Source organism: Oryza brachyantha, chromosome 9, assembly GCF_000231095.2.
Source record: "Oryza brachyantha chromosome 9, ObraRS2, whole genome shotgun sequence".
In the NCBI taxonomy this organism is placed as follows: Eukaryota; Viridiplantae; Streptophyta; class Magnoliopsida; order Poales; family Poaceae; genus Oryza; species Oryza brachyantha.
In genome coordinates, this window is record NC_023171.2 from 7,139,919 (window position 1) to 7,156,261 (window position 16,343).

The 16,343-nt window shown below is 37.5% G+C and overlaps 1 protein-coding gene across 1 annotated transcript; it reads left to right on the top strand.

Moving 5' to 3' along the window:
* The first annotated feature begins 1,084 nt into the window (after positions 1–1,084).
* LOC102699809 (probable LRR receptor-like serine/threonine-protein kinase At1g51810) lies at positions 1,085–15,192 on the top strand. Its single transcript, XM_015840826.1, has 12 exons — positions 1,085–1,154; positions 1,295–1,832; positions 7,125–7,588; positions 10,368–10,500; positions 10,593–10,664; positions 12,129–12,200; positions 12,833–12,990; positions 13,127–13,389; positions 13,570–13,696; positions 13,959–14,027; positions 14,367–14,556; positions 14,790–15,192. Exons 1-12 carry the CDS (start codon positions 1,085–1,087, stop codon positions 15,190–15,192), a joined length of 2,559 nt encoding a protein of 852 aa, XP_015696312.1.
* Positions 15,193–16,343: the final 1,151 nt, after the last annotated feature.

Genomic DNA, 16,343 nt, shown 5'->3' on the forward strand with positions numbered 1-16,343 from the left:
CAAATACGATGATATGGAGGAAAGAGAAGAGATGAAAGAGAAAAATGGTTGTTACGCATGACAACAGCTTAGAGTTGACTATTACCTTTTATTTAAAAAATTTTCCTTGCATGAGATAGATAAAAAGAAAAGAAAAGTAAAAATATTTTGTTGTATTAATGAAAAGCCATACTTAGCTCTACCTTTGTATGTACGCTTATAAATTAAGTTAGTCTTACTGATGTGGATGTGGATTGAGAAAGAGTCAAACTTAGACTTTACCTTTGAGTATGCCCTTAGGCTTGTTTGCTATAGTACAACCTAAATAAACTCGATCAGTTCAAATTAATGGTGATTTGAGCTTTGATTTGTTTTGCAAGTTGATAAGAAAGATGGATCGTCTTGAGAAGTGTTCAAAGAGTTATGGGTGGATAACGAGCCAACTTGGGTTGTTAGGCTTGGTTTATTTAGACTTGTTATCTTAACGAGCCAATTCGGCTCATCTCATTAATTTTGATGAGCTAGAAGCCTAGTTCATCACGGTCATGGTCATGAGTTGTGTTGTTAAGGTTGTTAGAATCATTAACAAAATATATCTTATTTAAATTATGTCTATAATTTATAAATTTATCATCTTATTATATATTAGTATAAGAATAAATGCTAACTAACAAATAACTCACTAAATGTAATTGTATATGCGATTATAAAACTAAGCATATATAAAAAATAAAGTGATGTCTGGTACGAACGAGCAAAACAAGCAGCGCATGAGCTCGCTCGTTAAGATCACAGGCTAAAAGGAAAGCTCGGTTCGACTCATCAACATTACGAGTTCGATTCTCTGAGTTGTGAGATTGGTACGAGTCGATCCGAACCGCAACTTCGAACTTCCTATACACCCCTACACAGAGCTATGACTATTGCACTAATTAATATATAATGAACGTGTGTGTATATATATATATATATATATATATATATATATATATATATATATATATATATATACCTGTGCGGCTGAGCGACCAATATGTATGTGTGTGTATATATATGTAGCTTAGCCATTGCATGCTACGGTATTCGGCTACAGACTATTTTTTCCATGGCGCGATTACTTTTCTTTGCTGTGTTTGTGTTGGGCACAGCGCTTCACTGCACCGTCGGCCAAGAAGGTTCAGTTTTTTCCCGTCTATTTTATTATCGCGCTGAGACGCAGTTTTCGACCACCTTCAGAATTATGATCGATCGAATGATCGATATCTTTGGAGATCAACAATCAACATCTGAGTATGTTTTTTATCCATGTCCGTAGCTGGTTTTCTAAGCATCGACTGCGGCCTGGAGTCCAAGTACAGCGGCTACACGGACACCGACGATGGCATCTTCTACGTCTCCGATGACAATTACGTCGACGGAGGGGAGAACCACCGCGTGTCGGCCGCCGACGAGGGCTCGGTCTCTCGTCCACAGGCGACGCTCAGGAGTTTCCCCTCCGGTCTGCGGAACTGCTACGCTCTCCCCACCAAAAGCGGGTCCAAGTACCTAGCCCGGGTGCATTCTGTCTACGGCAACTATGACGGCAAGAACAACTCGGCGACGCTGCAGTTCGACGTCTACCTCGGGGTGAACTATTGGGACACGGTGCGTCCCAACGTGGTGTCCGAGGTGCTGTTCGTGGCGCGGGCGAGCTGGACACCGGTGTGCTTCGTGAACACCGACCACGGCACGCCGTTCGTGTCGACGTTGGAGCTGAGGCTTCTCGGCAGCGACCTCTACCCGCTCGTCACGGCCAACAAGTCCTTGTCTATGTTTCAACGCCGCAGCATGGGCTCAAAAATTCGATTGAAACGGTACATATATACCATTTTTACTCTAGTATATTTTAATTGGTACGCTTTATTGGATAATTAGGCTCCATTATATCAATTCGGGTACTAGTTGAGTTGTAGGATGAGGAGGTCATCTTTTGGGTTTTATTTAAAACGATATATTTGTAAACGAAAAATAATTTTGTGGCATGTTGTGAGTGTGTGTATATATACATACATACACACGTACGGTGGCGTTACACAATGCGCCATAGAAAAACAGGTAGCGCGTCACACAGTGATCAACCAACTAATCTCCACGACAGTCCACCCCTCCCACCACTACCACCCCCAACAAAGCTAGTGAACTTAAAAATATATTGACAGATACGAGTGTTTGAGTTAAAAAATAACTTACATATGTGCGGGGGTGTTTACTACGATACGTTGTGGATTTAAAATTTAACTAATGTCCATATTGTATGAGTGCTTAAGGTGGAGTCAATATTTAACTTTTAATTAGGCATCTGATGGTTTCAATAATATGCACGTAGAGTAATTTTTTAACTCTTGCGCACATTCTATATGAGATATTGATCTGTTGTTAATTTGCGGTTTTATTTAGCTTATAGTTATTTTTGAACTTGTTATGCGTAAAATAGGCAATGAATATCTTTGACTCTAGAATTACGCTCATGCATGCCAACTAACATTTCGAAACAAAATCGCTATGTTTTCACACCACAAATTTTGAAGAATCAAATCACGTTATTAGTTGTCCTATATAAACTACACACCTGCCACCATTAGTCCACACCAAACTCAATCATGGATGAAAAACATCGATCGTGTACCACTGAGAAAGCTCCTGCCGAGTGTTCCGCACCCACCACGACCACTCATGACACGCTGGATCACGATAACAAAATATGTGATCTGCCATAAGAATGCTCCCTTGTTACTATATATGCGTTTTGAACATATGCATCGCAGAACATGTGAGCCTCTTTATGTAATCTTTTTTAAATCATTTTTTACATGAGAGTTAGGTTAGTAAATGTTTTAAAGCATGTTGGGGTACAAGTTGTGTTTATGAGCGCTTGTGTGCTATTGTTGCTTTGGTAAAAAAACGATATATCGTAATATGGATGACCTAAAGTACATCAAGATATGCTTTTATTAAAAAGATTATTCATCACTATTTTCTCTATTATAATGTATTGATACTTAGAGTTAAAAATATCCCTGTGTCATACAACATCTGTGGCTGCCAATAACTGGCTTCAAATTTCGCATGGTATGAGTTAAAAAAGTAACAACTTCGAATTTAGCATAGTGTTGTGTGATGGGTGATAGAGTTAACAAACAACTCACTCAAATAAGCATGTCGTATACTTAACAGTGTTGTGCCATATCAGTATGAGTTAAAAATAGCTGGCTTCGTAGGTAGCATAGTGTTGTTTTTAACGCCAGATTTTGGCAAATTGACATTATGAATTGAAACATGACTAAAGACCGTATCATACAAGAAGGTACGAATCGGCTAGAAGCAGGAAGTTGGATGCAGCACGGATGCAGCCGATGGAGTCCGAATCGGACAGGAATTGTAGTCTGATTGGGCCTGAAGGTTAGGGATAGATTCGGTGTTAGTTGTGAGTCCGTGTCAATTAATTAGGCTTTATCTTAGAGTTTGTTTAGGATTTTCATATTTAATTCGAGTCCGAACACTACAGGTTAGTTAGTAACGGATTGTTATCCGGATAGCTTAGTTAATACCCGGGATATAAATAGGTGACCCCGGGGTCCTTGTAAATCATCTTCAGATCAATTAAACTTGGCGCATCACCTCAAAATCTTCGACTTGCTTGAGCTTCCAGCGCGGGGTTTGTTAGCTTCGCAATGTAAGTTCTTGTTTGTCAAAACCCGTCGGTCAATTGGAACAGGACTGTCTCGGTTAAGTCCGATCTCTTATCCGGTTGATCGACGGGCTGAGTTTTATTATTACTTTGGTCTGTCTAGCTTGAAGTAGTATTAGTTCATGAGAAAATCCTCCCGAGTTCTTCTGTTTAATTTGTTCGCATGGTTCTGAGCAACTTAATTCTATCTCGGTTCGGTCCGATCAATCTGGTTGGCCGGGTTCATGTTATTAGATTAGATCGAGTGCTCATGAGGGTTTCTTGCTGGAGCTCTAGCTAGTATTACCCTAAGTAATCGGTTGGTTTATTTATTAAGTTCATCGATTTTTATATTTCTATAGTTAAATGATTAGTTGACTTCACATATTATTATATTTAGGTATGTACTGTCTTAATTGGGTTCGATCTTCTAGATCTAGTATGATTACATATGTTGTTAGTTATTATTGTTTTGTACTAGTAATTGGTATAGCGTTCCGGTTTATGTTCAATTCCACGCTTAGCTTCCTATCGGCTGTCGATTTTATGTGCGATAATCGATTGGTTGATTAATCTTAAGAATGTATAGCTTAGGTCAGATCTTTTAAGATTAATTGGTTGTTTAGCCTATTAAGTATTTATCCTGCTTCTGACTCAGTCGATTGAGCACACTTATACCCATTGTGAAATTCCTGTAAAGCCGATCGTATAGTGCATCGGCTAGGGTGTTCGGACGGTATTGGCTAACCAGCCGATAGCGGTTTCGGGGTTAACTGTTTTTCATGTTATATCTTGTCAGTTATAGGATCAAACTGACTGACATGCCCAGCATTTATAAGAATTAGGTTCTGCACTGGAGTGGTCTAAGATTGATTCTCATGCCTACGTGTATAACCGTTATTACTATTTTCAGCGTCAACAGTTTTGTGTTGAGTCAAGAATTAACTTAAAAGCTATTGCCGGCTTATTGGACGATGTGTTGGTTGTTTAATTAAAAATTAACTCCGCTACTAGCTTGTATTCATGCTTTAGTAAGTTAAAATTTGACTGAAAATAATCAAACTTACCTCACTTTATTCGGGGGCACCCCGCAAGTAATTCGAATAGGTAATATTTAACTACAACATGCAAAAGCAGGATAGTTGCTTTGTTGGTGGGTGGAGTGGGGTTTGGTTTGGTTGTGGTTTTGGATGCTCTTAGTATTTCTTAAAGGAAACTTTTGTGCATGAGGGTGAATAAAAAAGAAACTAGTGTAATAAAAAAATATTTTATTACATTAATGAAGAAACCATACATGACTCTATCTTTATACGTATCATTATAAAATAGATTTTTGAAGCTGACATGTATCAGATAAGAGTCGATAATGGATGTTTCGTTTTAAACATGCAAACTTGTGCACGCAGCCACCATATTCTGGTTTAGAAAAAGTAGCGCAGTAGCATGCCGTTAATGCAAATAACGAGATAATCAACACCAGGCAGTCTCCCTTCATACTGTACACAACACAAAGGGAACAAAAACATAAAAAAAAAATACCATAAGAAAACCATTGAGCGACAGCGAAGGGGAAATTAGAGGTAGGTCAACAATGCAAACGAGCTAATCAAGAAGATACATAACTTACCCATTTAGTTGCTTCTAATATATGTACAATATAACAAACAGTTTATTTTATTTTTTATAAATTTATTTTCATATTTTTTTTTCTAAATTACTTCTAATCTAATATAACAAAAAAGTTACCTTTATTTATGTGTTGAGTAACTTATGTAATACTTTTTTTAATTATTTCTAATACAATAAAGAGTTACTATTATATTATAATTATTTAAAGGAAAAAGTACGAATTACCCACCCGAAATATTTCAGTACGCCGAATTACCCCTAAACCAGAAAACCAGATATCGTTTACTCTAAACATTCAATACTGAGCAAATTACCTCCCTCGATCCAATCCAAAGCGGTCTTAAATGTGATAGTCCAGTCAGTATTTTTCATTTTTAATAATAAGGCCCACCTGTCATAACCTCCTATCTCTCCCTCTCTCGTGGGCGAATAGGGGTGAGGGCGGCGGGCAGTCGGTGCACTTGGTGAAGATGTGTATAGCTTACGAGTATTTTATTGCCTCTCCTTTCCTACTAATTGTCGCACATCCTTTTATACTTCAAGGGAGGGGGCTTGCAATGTTATCATCACTTACACAAGTAACGAGGAGTCTTGTCATTGTCTATCTGATGTTACTATGTCAGTACATAGGTCCCCTAACCATGATGTCGCCACCGCTTTGTCCCGTGGGACCTGACCCGGGGTCTTGGGGCTGGCCAGTCCTTTGGTCCGTGACACCTATCCATGTGCACCCCTAGTTTTGCCAGCACCCTCCATCCCAGCCAGCGACCCGTCCTTTTATTTGTTTAGTACTGATCAAAGCATTGATCAACATGGAAGTTGTAGAACTTCCTTCGTCCTACAACTACTTGGTTATTGTGCGGTGGTTATGTAGTAGATGACTAGGGATCGATTCTTGCCAAACTCTATTGAGAATTTGGGATCATCTTTTGTTTATTTTCTTTTAACTCCATTGAATCTTAAAGTAAAGTTTGTACGGTAAATTAGATCCAAGATTATGTTATCTAGGAACATGTTCTAACGTAGAGGCTATGATTTACTCTTTTCTCATATCCACATCATCAATAAGAGTTCTTATAAGGGTATGTACAAAGGTATAGTCAGTTATGATTTCTTCATTAATATAATAAAATATTTGTTACTCTCTCTTCCTTTTTATCAAACTCATACAATAAAATTTCCTAAAATAATTGCTAAGAGTTAACTCTAAGCCATTCCTATGCATAACAATTAATTTCCTATTTTCTTCGTTGTCTTTTTTGCTTGTGTAACAATGATGATGTTCGCAGATAGGCTTGTTTAGATTATTTTTTGCCCCCATCTTTTCTCTTTAGCTTATGCTTATTCATAAGCCAAAATTTGAATATTCAATCTTAAATTTAGAGTGAGACTTGAGGTTTTTGTCGTACGTAGTTCATTTTTGAACCTTACCTTTTAGATCACTAGGAATATGCATATAAAAGTTTTATTTATAAATAATTTGTAAATATATCGTTTGGTTTTTTATCTTAATTAGCCACACGATCAGCCCTTTGTCTTTCTTATATTATCGTTTTGTGACCATCGATAAGGATCTAGTAAAGATTTTATGCTACTCTGTTGAGTTTATTGAAGATCAAATCGGGATTATATATAGATGGACGTTTCTCTTTGCTTAAGAAATCCAAATATATTCATTTAATTTTCTTTTTTCTCATGGTATATTTTACTATCAGTAAATATGCAATAATGGTACTCAACGTATATGTATATATTATAGCTTAAATATTTTAATTTTGCCCTTCTGACATAAGTCGCATATATAACACAGGTACGACAGGGATCGGTATGACCGGTTCTGGTGGCAGATGCCGTCTAACTCGGCGTGGAATAACATCTCCACCGAGTCGTCCGTTAAGGAGAATGCCAACTACGCTGAGCCCCTGTCCGTTATGCAGACCGCCGTGGAGTCGGTCAGCACCAACACGACGCTGGAAGTTCCGGTGTGGGAAGACCAAACGCCGGCCCGTGAGTTCATATTAATCTTGCACTTCGCCGACTTCCAAAACAGCCAGCTCCGGCAGTTCAACATCACATTCAACAACAACGGGCGGGACAACTACAGCCCTCCGCACCTGGCCACCGATGCCTTCGTGGACCGGTGGAAGGCCCCTGATGGCAAGTACACCGTCAGGTGTCGAGCCACCGCTGCGTCCAAGCTTCCGCCGATGCTCAACGCCTATGAGTTTTACGCTATCATCTCCCATGACAATCCAATGACGTCGCCAACAGATTGTAAGCATCATATCCTCTACTTCACTTCACTTCACATCAATACCTTACACACACACACACCTATACATATATATTGGAAAAAAAAACAGCCATAGTAGATCAACAGCTAGCTTTAAAATTAAAGCACATGAGTCAACCACTATCGTACACCAACTCTTGGTCACAGTTTCTTCATCAGGCCGGCTTTCCATTATTTCAACACAAGACAATGATGCGAATGGGAATGGTTAGGGGAGAACATAGATCGATCGATCCTCTCTTTCCCTTCCTCTAGCATCTATCCCATTCATCACCTCATGTATGATGTATTTCGATCTAACTTCCGTTGGACCTTGGGAGCATCACACTACGCATAAAATCATTACAATAACGAATAGTAGTAATCAAATACGAAGAATTGTAGCAGCAAAATAAAACAGGAGACTAATATACCGCTTCAATTGATGTCGATGCCCTTTGGAACACCAACGACACTGGCAGGAATCGTCTCATGAAGCCCTTTACAATATTTAGATTGAAGTTTATGCCTTTGGGACATGCCACGACACCAATGAGCATCCGCATAGTGTGTTCCTCTTTCTTTTATAAACATGTTGGTGGGTCTCAGGTGCTATTCCTCAGATAATGTTTCCACTAATCAAGGAAACAACCATCATTCTGTTATGGTTTTCGTTGGGAAGAAATGACGGCGGTTTCATCACTTCCTTCTCACGGCATATATATGCCGATAAATCAACCAGCAGAGTTGATGTGAGGAAGTGGATGATAAAGTAGCAATAGTTTGGGACAAATTTTGAATATGATAGGTGGTAATATTTGTTGGCAATATGGTCATTAATTGGCATTTTTTAATCATGAGAAATAAGATACTAAACATAACATCTACTAATATTGATTTTGTAGTTATGCTAAACATTAATATACTAATTACTGTAAGAGTATCTAATATAAACATATTTAGCACGAAGAGAAACGAATGTTTATACCCGGCGAATAAGTCCACTCTTTGACTTGAGGAGGGGTTGTTGTTAATGGCACCTCCTTCGTTGCTATTGCTTCCACTTCCATTGTTGTTTGTTGTCGTCGTCGTCGTCTTCCGAGCCATGCATACCAAGATTGCTATCGTTGGACATGTTGAAGCCGTCAGGATCATAGTTAGTGCTGAAGTAGGAATCATCTCTGAAAGCCGCGGATTTGTCGCCAAGATCACTGAGCAGTCACATCAAGAGGCTACCCAAAAACTTGATCAGCCTCCTACACGAGCGGATGGAGTTTTAGAACCTACCCTTCCTCGAACACTTGTGCACGCTAGTGAGCGTGATCGAGAATGCAATAGCTGCTCTAGTATCTAAAACTTTTCGAAAGTTCTTATGTGTATATATATGTTAGACAGAGAGTAATTTCAACGAGGAATTAATCAACCATTAATCCTGAATTAATCATCCATTAATCCTCCAATCATTATTGTTATAATGACTGGCTAAATTAATTGAATTAATTCACCGAATAATCAGGGATGGCTTCCGAGTGGTTTGATGTCATTCAAGAGGGCATCCGGACCACTGGGACCACTCAGGCCGCGTTCGCCACCCCCGCTAGGTAACTTATCTCCTCTTGTTTTTCGCACGCACACTTTCCGAATTACTAAGCGGTGTATTTTTTAAAAAAATTTCTATAGTTGTTTTAAAAAATTATATTAATCTATTTTATATTTTTTAATAATTAAAAATTAATTAATCATGTACTAATCTATTATTACATTTTCCGTACCAGGGCATAAGTTAACTTACGCCCACCAGCCTAACGTGGCCTGAAGGGGCCTTGTTTAGTTCCTAATTTTTTTTCCAAAAATATCACATCGAATTTTTGGACATCTATATAAAGCATTAAATATAGATGAACCAAAAACTAATTCACAATTACGGAAGAAATCTTGAGATGAATCTTTTGAGCCTAATTAGTCCATGATTAGTCATAAGTGCTACAGTAACCAACATGTGCTAATGACGGATTAATTAGGCCTAAAAGATTCGTCTCGCGGTTTCTGGGCTAGCCGTGAAATTCGTTTTTTTATTCGTGTCTGAAAACCCCTTCCGACATCTAGTCAAACATTTAACGTGACACTTCTCCCAAAAATTACACCCCCTGATTTACTCACGTTGTCACAGTTGTTCGCATTCACACCCTGAACTCTGGCCTTGGCTCCATTGGGATTTGGGAAAGGCCCCGAGTATGGTCAGATTCAGCCATCTCTGCTCGATTTGTGTGTGTGATACTCCATCCATTGAACCAACCCGGTACTTGTTTCAAAGTACTCGGTTTATTGTACTCTCATATAGCACTCGGTTTTTGTTGAGATTCATATAAGTTAACTTTCACAAATCATAATATTAAAATTGAGCCACTAGAATTTAGAATAATTCGGGCTTACCCCATTTATTCCAACAATATTAATTACGGAAGAGGGAGTAACATGTAAGTTCCCTCTCATGGTAACTCTTCTATCGCTGCGTCATATCATCGTGTAGTCGCGCTGATATTCAGGTGTTTGATCAAATGGCTGTTACCGTTAGCTTGCTTATTAGGCCTCACCCATCAGCTTGCGCTTGTTTGAACTTTTCAACTTGATGAATAGGACAAAAGTGAGGAAACCTCACTGCTATCTGAGGTGAATTGAGAAATCTGAAAAGGATCAGGTTTATTAATTTTCCATTCATGGATCTGTGTTGTTTTTCAATTTCAATCAAACATTATCCTGAAACTCCTTTTTTTATGCAAGTTGACATCATCATGTCAATTAAACTGGAATACGGAATAAAAAAGAACTGGACGGGCGATCCATGTTTTCCTGCATTCTGGGAAGGAGTTAAATGCAGTAATCCAAGTGATAGCATTAGTAGGATTATATCTTTGTGAGTATGATTCAAATATAATACATTTACTGTATTATGCCATAATTTGGTGTGTTTGCCTTATGTGGAATTATTTGAAAATTTGAATGCAGGGATCTCTCCAATAGCAACTTGCATGGGGCCATATCTAATAACTTTACGTTGTTCACGGCACTCCAGTATTTGTAAGTATACATAGTGATTTGTTTTGAGCATAGACAGTTTTGTTTCGTTCTTCTAAATTCCATATATATTATTCAAATCCTATAACTATATATACTTTCAAATGGTCAAACATTGGAACTAAAAAAAAGTTAAACATTTTACGTTATGAAACGGATGTAGCATATCTATAAGGATTTCAGAAGTACAGATGTCCACCACAGCTTGGCTCGATCCACAACTAACTAGGGCATACTAACCCTTCCGGTAATCCACCATAAAGGAAGCTTGCTGCCCTAGTCTAAATCATTGTCATGGTTTTTTGGTTTTATAAAATGTTGAACATCATCATCAAGGCATCATGGTGGTCATGTCTCCACGTGCCGACGTTTGATCATGTTCCCTAGGTTGATCACCTAAATAAAACTGTTTGATAAACGAGAATGAGTAAATGTAGATAATAAGCATATAGCTAAATAGTTTTCATATTGAATAGGGACTCACGCAAATTTTGGGTACAAGGAAACAAGGTATCAATATCAAGGCATGGTATATACGCAAGTAGACATTTACTATTTGTATGCATATTTATTTGAAAAAAAAAGCATTTCGAAGAATTGAGATCAAAATGTTCAAGTTACTGATGACCTAACTTTGCTCGAGTCCTTGAGTCCCGTGGTGTTCAATCAACTCAGCTGGAGTATCGGAATCTAGAAGATTACGGATGAATAACTTACTGTCGTACGAAGCAGAGAAGCAATTGAATGGAAATAAAATAGGATAATGACACTACGATAACAAAAATAACAACTAGGGCTCGATTCGGCTTGAATTTAGAACAAGTATGGATTGAGATAAATCTAATTTGTTTCAAAGTGTTGCAATAATAAATTAATTAGTAAGTAAGTAAATAATCACCAGCCTTAATTATTCTTGCTAATTAAACAATCATGCAAATGCAGCTGTCTACTTTCGCGAAAAATGAAGCAAATTCAGTTTAATATTCATATTTCAAATATCATATTTAAAACAAATAAAACCTCATAGCATTCAAACTAAACACAAATGTGCAAAAAAGCGTTCCACCAAGAAATTTAACCGTATTGTAAAGCCTCGAACTTCTATTACATAAAAAATATTTTGTACACAAAATTTATATGCAAATTAAGAAAATTTTGATGCATTTCTTATTATACTAACGAATTGCCTTTAATATAATGTAAATGACGCACTACCACCCATGAAGTAAGATAAGAGAAAGGTGAGCCCTTGGATCAGTGGACAATGGATAGTGATATAACTTGTGCACCCAAGAAAGTCCTAACATGAATAGCTCTAATTGTGTATGGTGTGAAGGATGCCCAATTCTCTACCAAGCTTGCATATTGTTACTAAGAAATGCATCAGTTATCTTATTAAAATTGTTGTATTGTCTCAGAATACGACACAAGGCACATTATTAATATCTAGTTTGCATGTAATGATAGGAACTTGGCAGGAAATCAACTAAGCGGACCAATCCCTGGTGGACTCTGTAATAAACGATCCTTCACTTTGAGGTTTGGGTCTTAAATGACTTCATTCTATTATGTTTCCGAATTATGGAATATTGCTTTCGATGTGAGCTTTGTGCCGGTGACCATTGAGGAGTACTGTTTGTTAGGGGAAAAAAATCCATTTATTAACCCTAACTATTTTATTGGAGTAGCTAGCCCTTTAAACTATTTTTTAGCTTATTTTACGCTCTATAAATGGAAAATAGTTTCGCTCCAATCTTTGATAGGATGAGAAATGCATTACAACTTACTTGTCTCCAATCTTTTCGTAATTTTTCAAACTACTTTCATAGACCGGAAGCACCTTAGCTTGATTTAAGCATTAATATTTTAAAGTTCAAGCAAATAGTCAGGAAAAAATTGAAAATAATTTTAAACTTTTATAATGGGGTCATCTATTGCTCTAAGAAAAAACAGCTTAAAATACAACTTGTATTGACAATAACAATGAAAAGAAATGTTATACCAAGTGGTTAAGTGAACTGTTTCAATAGTATAAAGCCTAAAATGAGGTAAAAAATAGTTTAAGGGGTTATGTGGCTCAATCAATTAGTTTTGGGGAGTAAAATGGACTTTTTGTTTTGTTTGTTGGATACCAAAGTAAACCCTGAAATGGTTGTTTTACGTGATTTCAGCCTTGATTCTAATGGAGATCCATGCATTCCAGCACCCCCGCCAGAAAAGAATGGAAACAGAACTCTTATCATAGCAATTTCAGTAGTTGTTCCTGTGATAGCAATTGTTGCTCTTGTACTTGCGTATTTGATCTGGAGGCATAAAAGGAAGCCGAATGGTGTGTCTCTGCTCTTTTTCTGTTTTATTTTCTATTTGATTTGTATTAACTTATTGATTAATTTGGAATAAACTATCTCTTTTACGATGATTTTACTACCTCATATTTCTCGTATAACTGTTGTTTTCTGCAACAGTTTCTTCAGCTGATCTTCCTAGAGAACTAGAGGTTAATATTGCTCCAGCGAGTAGAAAAGATAATGGGGATCCTCTAACAAAAGTTGAGAATCGCCGATTCACATACAAGGAGCTTGAGAAGATAACTAATAATTTTGTGCAATTCATTGGACAAGGAGGTTTTGGACTTGTGTACTATGGTCGTTTGGAAAATGGTATGGAGGTTGCTGTCAAGGTGCGTTCTGAATCATCATCCCATGGGCTTGATGAATTTTTCGCAGAGGTACGTACTGAATTCGAGAACGTGGAACTTAAAAGACATCTTGATTTGTTATTACTTCATATGAGCATAGTTCTACTATGTTGTCACCTGTGTTGAACAAAAATGGAATCTTTTGGTTAAAAATCGATACACTCACAATGGCATCACAATATTTACTCTGTTCTACGCATGGATTCGTAGGTTCAAAGCTTGACAAAGGTGCATCACAGGAATCTAGTTTCTTTGGTTGGTTACTGCAGGGAGAAGGATCATTTAGCATTGGTTTACGAGTACATGGCTCGAGGCAGCCTCTATGATCATATGAGAGGTTTGCTGATTGCAAACTTAACCCTTGTCCTTAATTTTCATCAGGAAGCTTTGCATCTATACAATATTATTTGAGCTTGAGATCTCATCTTGTGTGAATTTCTAATAAGTATATACCTGTATTAGAAAAATATGAACTTACCTTGATAGGTCATAGTCACACATTTCCTAGCTCAATCTATTGAGCCGATCAGCACAATTTCGTGAAAATTGACATGTTTTACATGGTTCTACTCTAACTGTCAGTTGCCACATATATTAAGGTAATAATGGTGTTCGTGAAACTCTGAATTGGAGAACACGCCTGCGAGTTGTCATTGAAGCTGCACAAGGTATAACGCAGCAAAAGGACTGCACTTCTGATAATCCATTTTTCTGTTTGTTGTTTTGGAATATTTGTAGTAAATATTTTAATATTTTGTCAATATTGCGGAAGAAAGGTGTTAGAGTAGTCACAAAACATTGGCATCGATAGATTCATTGTCAGAAGTATGTTTTGTACAATAATTTTGATGCCATATAGCGGTGAAAACTACTAACAAAGCATGTTAGTCATGTCCATTTAAAACATGATATGCTTTTCATACATGTCTTAAACGATATGGTTTTTTGGTACATGTTCAGCAGACATGATTCTTAATATAGTTTTCCATATGACGTGGTAAATGTAGGTCTAGATTATCTACACAAGGGTTGCAATCTCCCAATAATTCATCGAGATGTGAAGACCCAGAACATTCTATTGGGTCAAAATTTGCAAGCAAAAATAGCAGATTTTGGACTTTGCAAGACTTATCTTAGCGACACACAGACTCACATATCAGTCAATCCAGCTGGGTCGGCAGGTTACATGGACCCTGAGTATGTATATTTGTATGCATATTTTTATATTTCTTTTAAAGTTACTTTTTGTCTGATACCTTATCTACCTCAATTAATCTTTCAAGGTAGCCGAGTTTTCCTTGTTGGGAAGTAAAGTTGACAAGATGGTGTTTGTGAAAAACAAAACTAATAGAATAATTCTACCGTGTCATTTTTTCATCTTGATCAACTAATATACCATTCAGGTTTTTTTTAACATTGAACTCTTTTAGGTGCTATCAAACTGGGCGCCTCACTGAGAGCAGTGATGTTTATAGCTTTGGTGTTGTTCTCCTACAGATAGTCACCGGTGAGTCTCCCATATTACCAGGACAAGGCCACATCATTCAACTTGTGAGAAAAAAGATTTCTGCCGGTAACATCAGCCTAGTTGCTGATGCACGACTCGGAGATGCCTACGATGTTAGCTCAATGTGGAAGGTTGTGGACATTGCATTATCGTGCACCGCTGATATTGGTGTTGAACGTCCAACCATGGCGGCTGTAGTTATACAACTGAAGGAGAGCCTAGTGTTGGAGGAAGCTCGTTTGGACAGTGGCTTTAGGGGAAGCATAAGCACAATGAGTGACACTAGTGTCCCCACCACCACCACACTTTCTCCGTTGGCAAGATGATCCTGCAACTGATCCTGTCTTTTCTTGCATCGGTGACAACATGTGTATATTCATAAATGCGTATATGGACGTACGTGGGTTGTGATGATTGCCTTTTCTTCTTTTTCTTTTGTGTGGTAGTGATAATAAGGCCCATATCTTCGAGCTTGCAAACCTTTCTGGTATACTTTGTTTAACGAAGTATTTAATAATAATGGCCTTAGTAGGCTTAATGAAGTATTTAATGGGTTGCACGTGCCTTTCCACTATACTTTGTTTGATGTTGTACCATCCTGTGACTATAATCGAGAAGAATCCTACAAAACTAAAGATTTGCTTATCTTCGACATTGCAAGTACTCTGCAATTTATTCTTGGGACATATTCTGCTGCACTATGTGGTTTACAGTGTCACAGATTTAGCATATCAATTTGTAAATTGTCAACCATTTATAGGGAGAACTTATCATTTTTTCAGAGGAAAGGGTTTCCCACCTCTGCTTTTCAAAAAGCACGAATACAAAGTTTGAGAGGACTCATCAGTGCCCAGGTTACCAGCTTACAGATCAATTCGTCCATGGCATATACTAATAAAGTTAGACAAGTGAAAATATCAATATCGATGTGGGATGTTGGCTGTGATTGCGTTCCCTGGGTTGACTACCAATGAGCACGTCATGTACTTCATCCTGTTTTACAACGAGTAACGAAATTAACGTCCATGTCAAATGAGAAGATCGCACAGAAGAATAATAATTAATCAGCACAATTAATTTCTATCATCCCTACTTGCTCAAGCAATCCCCGGTATATAATTGACATAATATATATTTGCACGCATGAGACATTTGTAGAATTAGTACAAACGAAGTTATATGCAAAAGTCATTATCCATTTGGAAATTAGCATGTTCTGATGTTCAGAGACTAGTTCTAAACCTGCATGCAGGCAGAATAATTACCTAAATTTGTATTATTTGAGAAAGGTCAGATGATCGAGATGGCGAACACCTGCTCATGCTAAAGTACTAAACAAATCCAATGTCCATCGAATAAATCTGCAATGTGACAATCTGTGTGCGGAATGCAAAGTCAACTACTCATGCTTGCTGCTCCTTCTATTTTAAAAGCATAAATATTTCAACGTTGTTTAATTAGTAAATACTAATATTAG

Coding starts and splice junctions, on each gene's coding strand:
- LOC102699809 (XM_015840826.1), top strand. CDS start 1,085: ATGGCGCGATTACTTTTCTTTGCTGTGTTTGTGTTGGGCACAGCGCTT. Junction 1,155..1,294: donor CTGCACCGTCGGCCAAGAAG/GTTCAGTTTTTT, acceptor CCATGTCCGTAG/CTGGTTTTCTAAGCATCGAC. Junction 1,833..7,124: donor TCAAAAATTCGATTGAAACG/GTACATATATAC, acceptor TATATAACACAG/GTACGACAGGGATCGGTATG.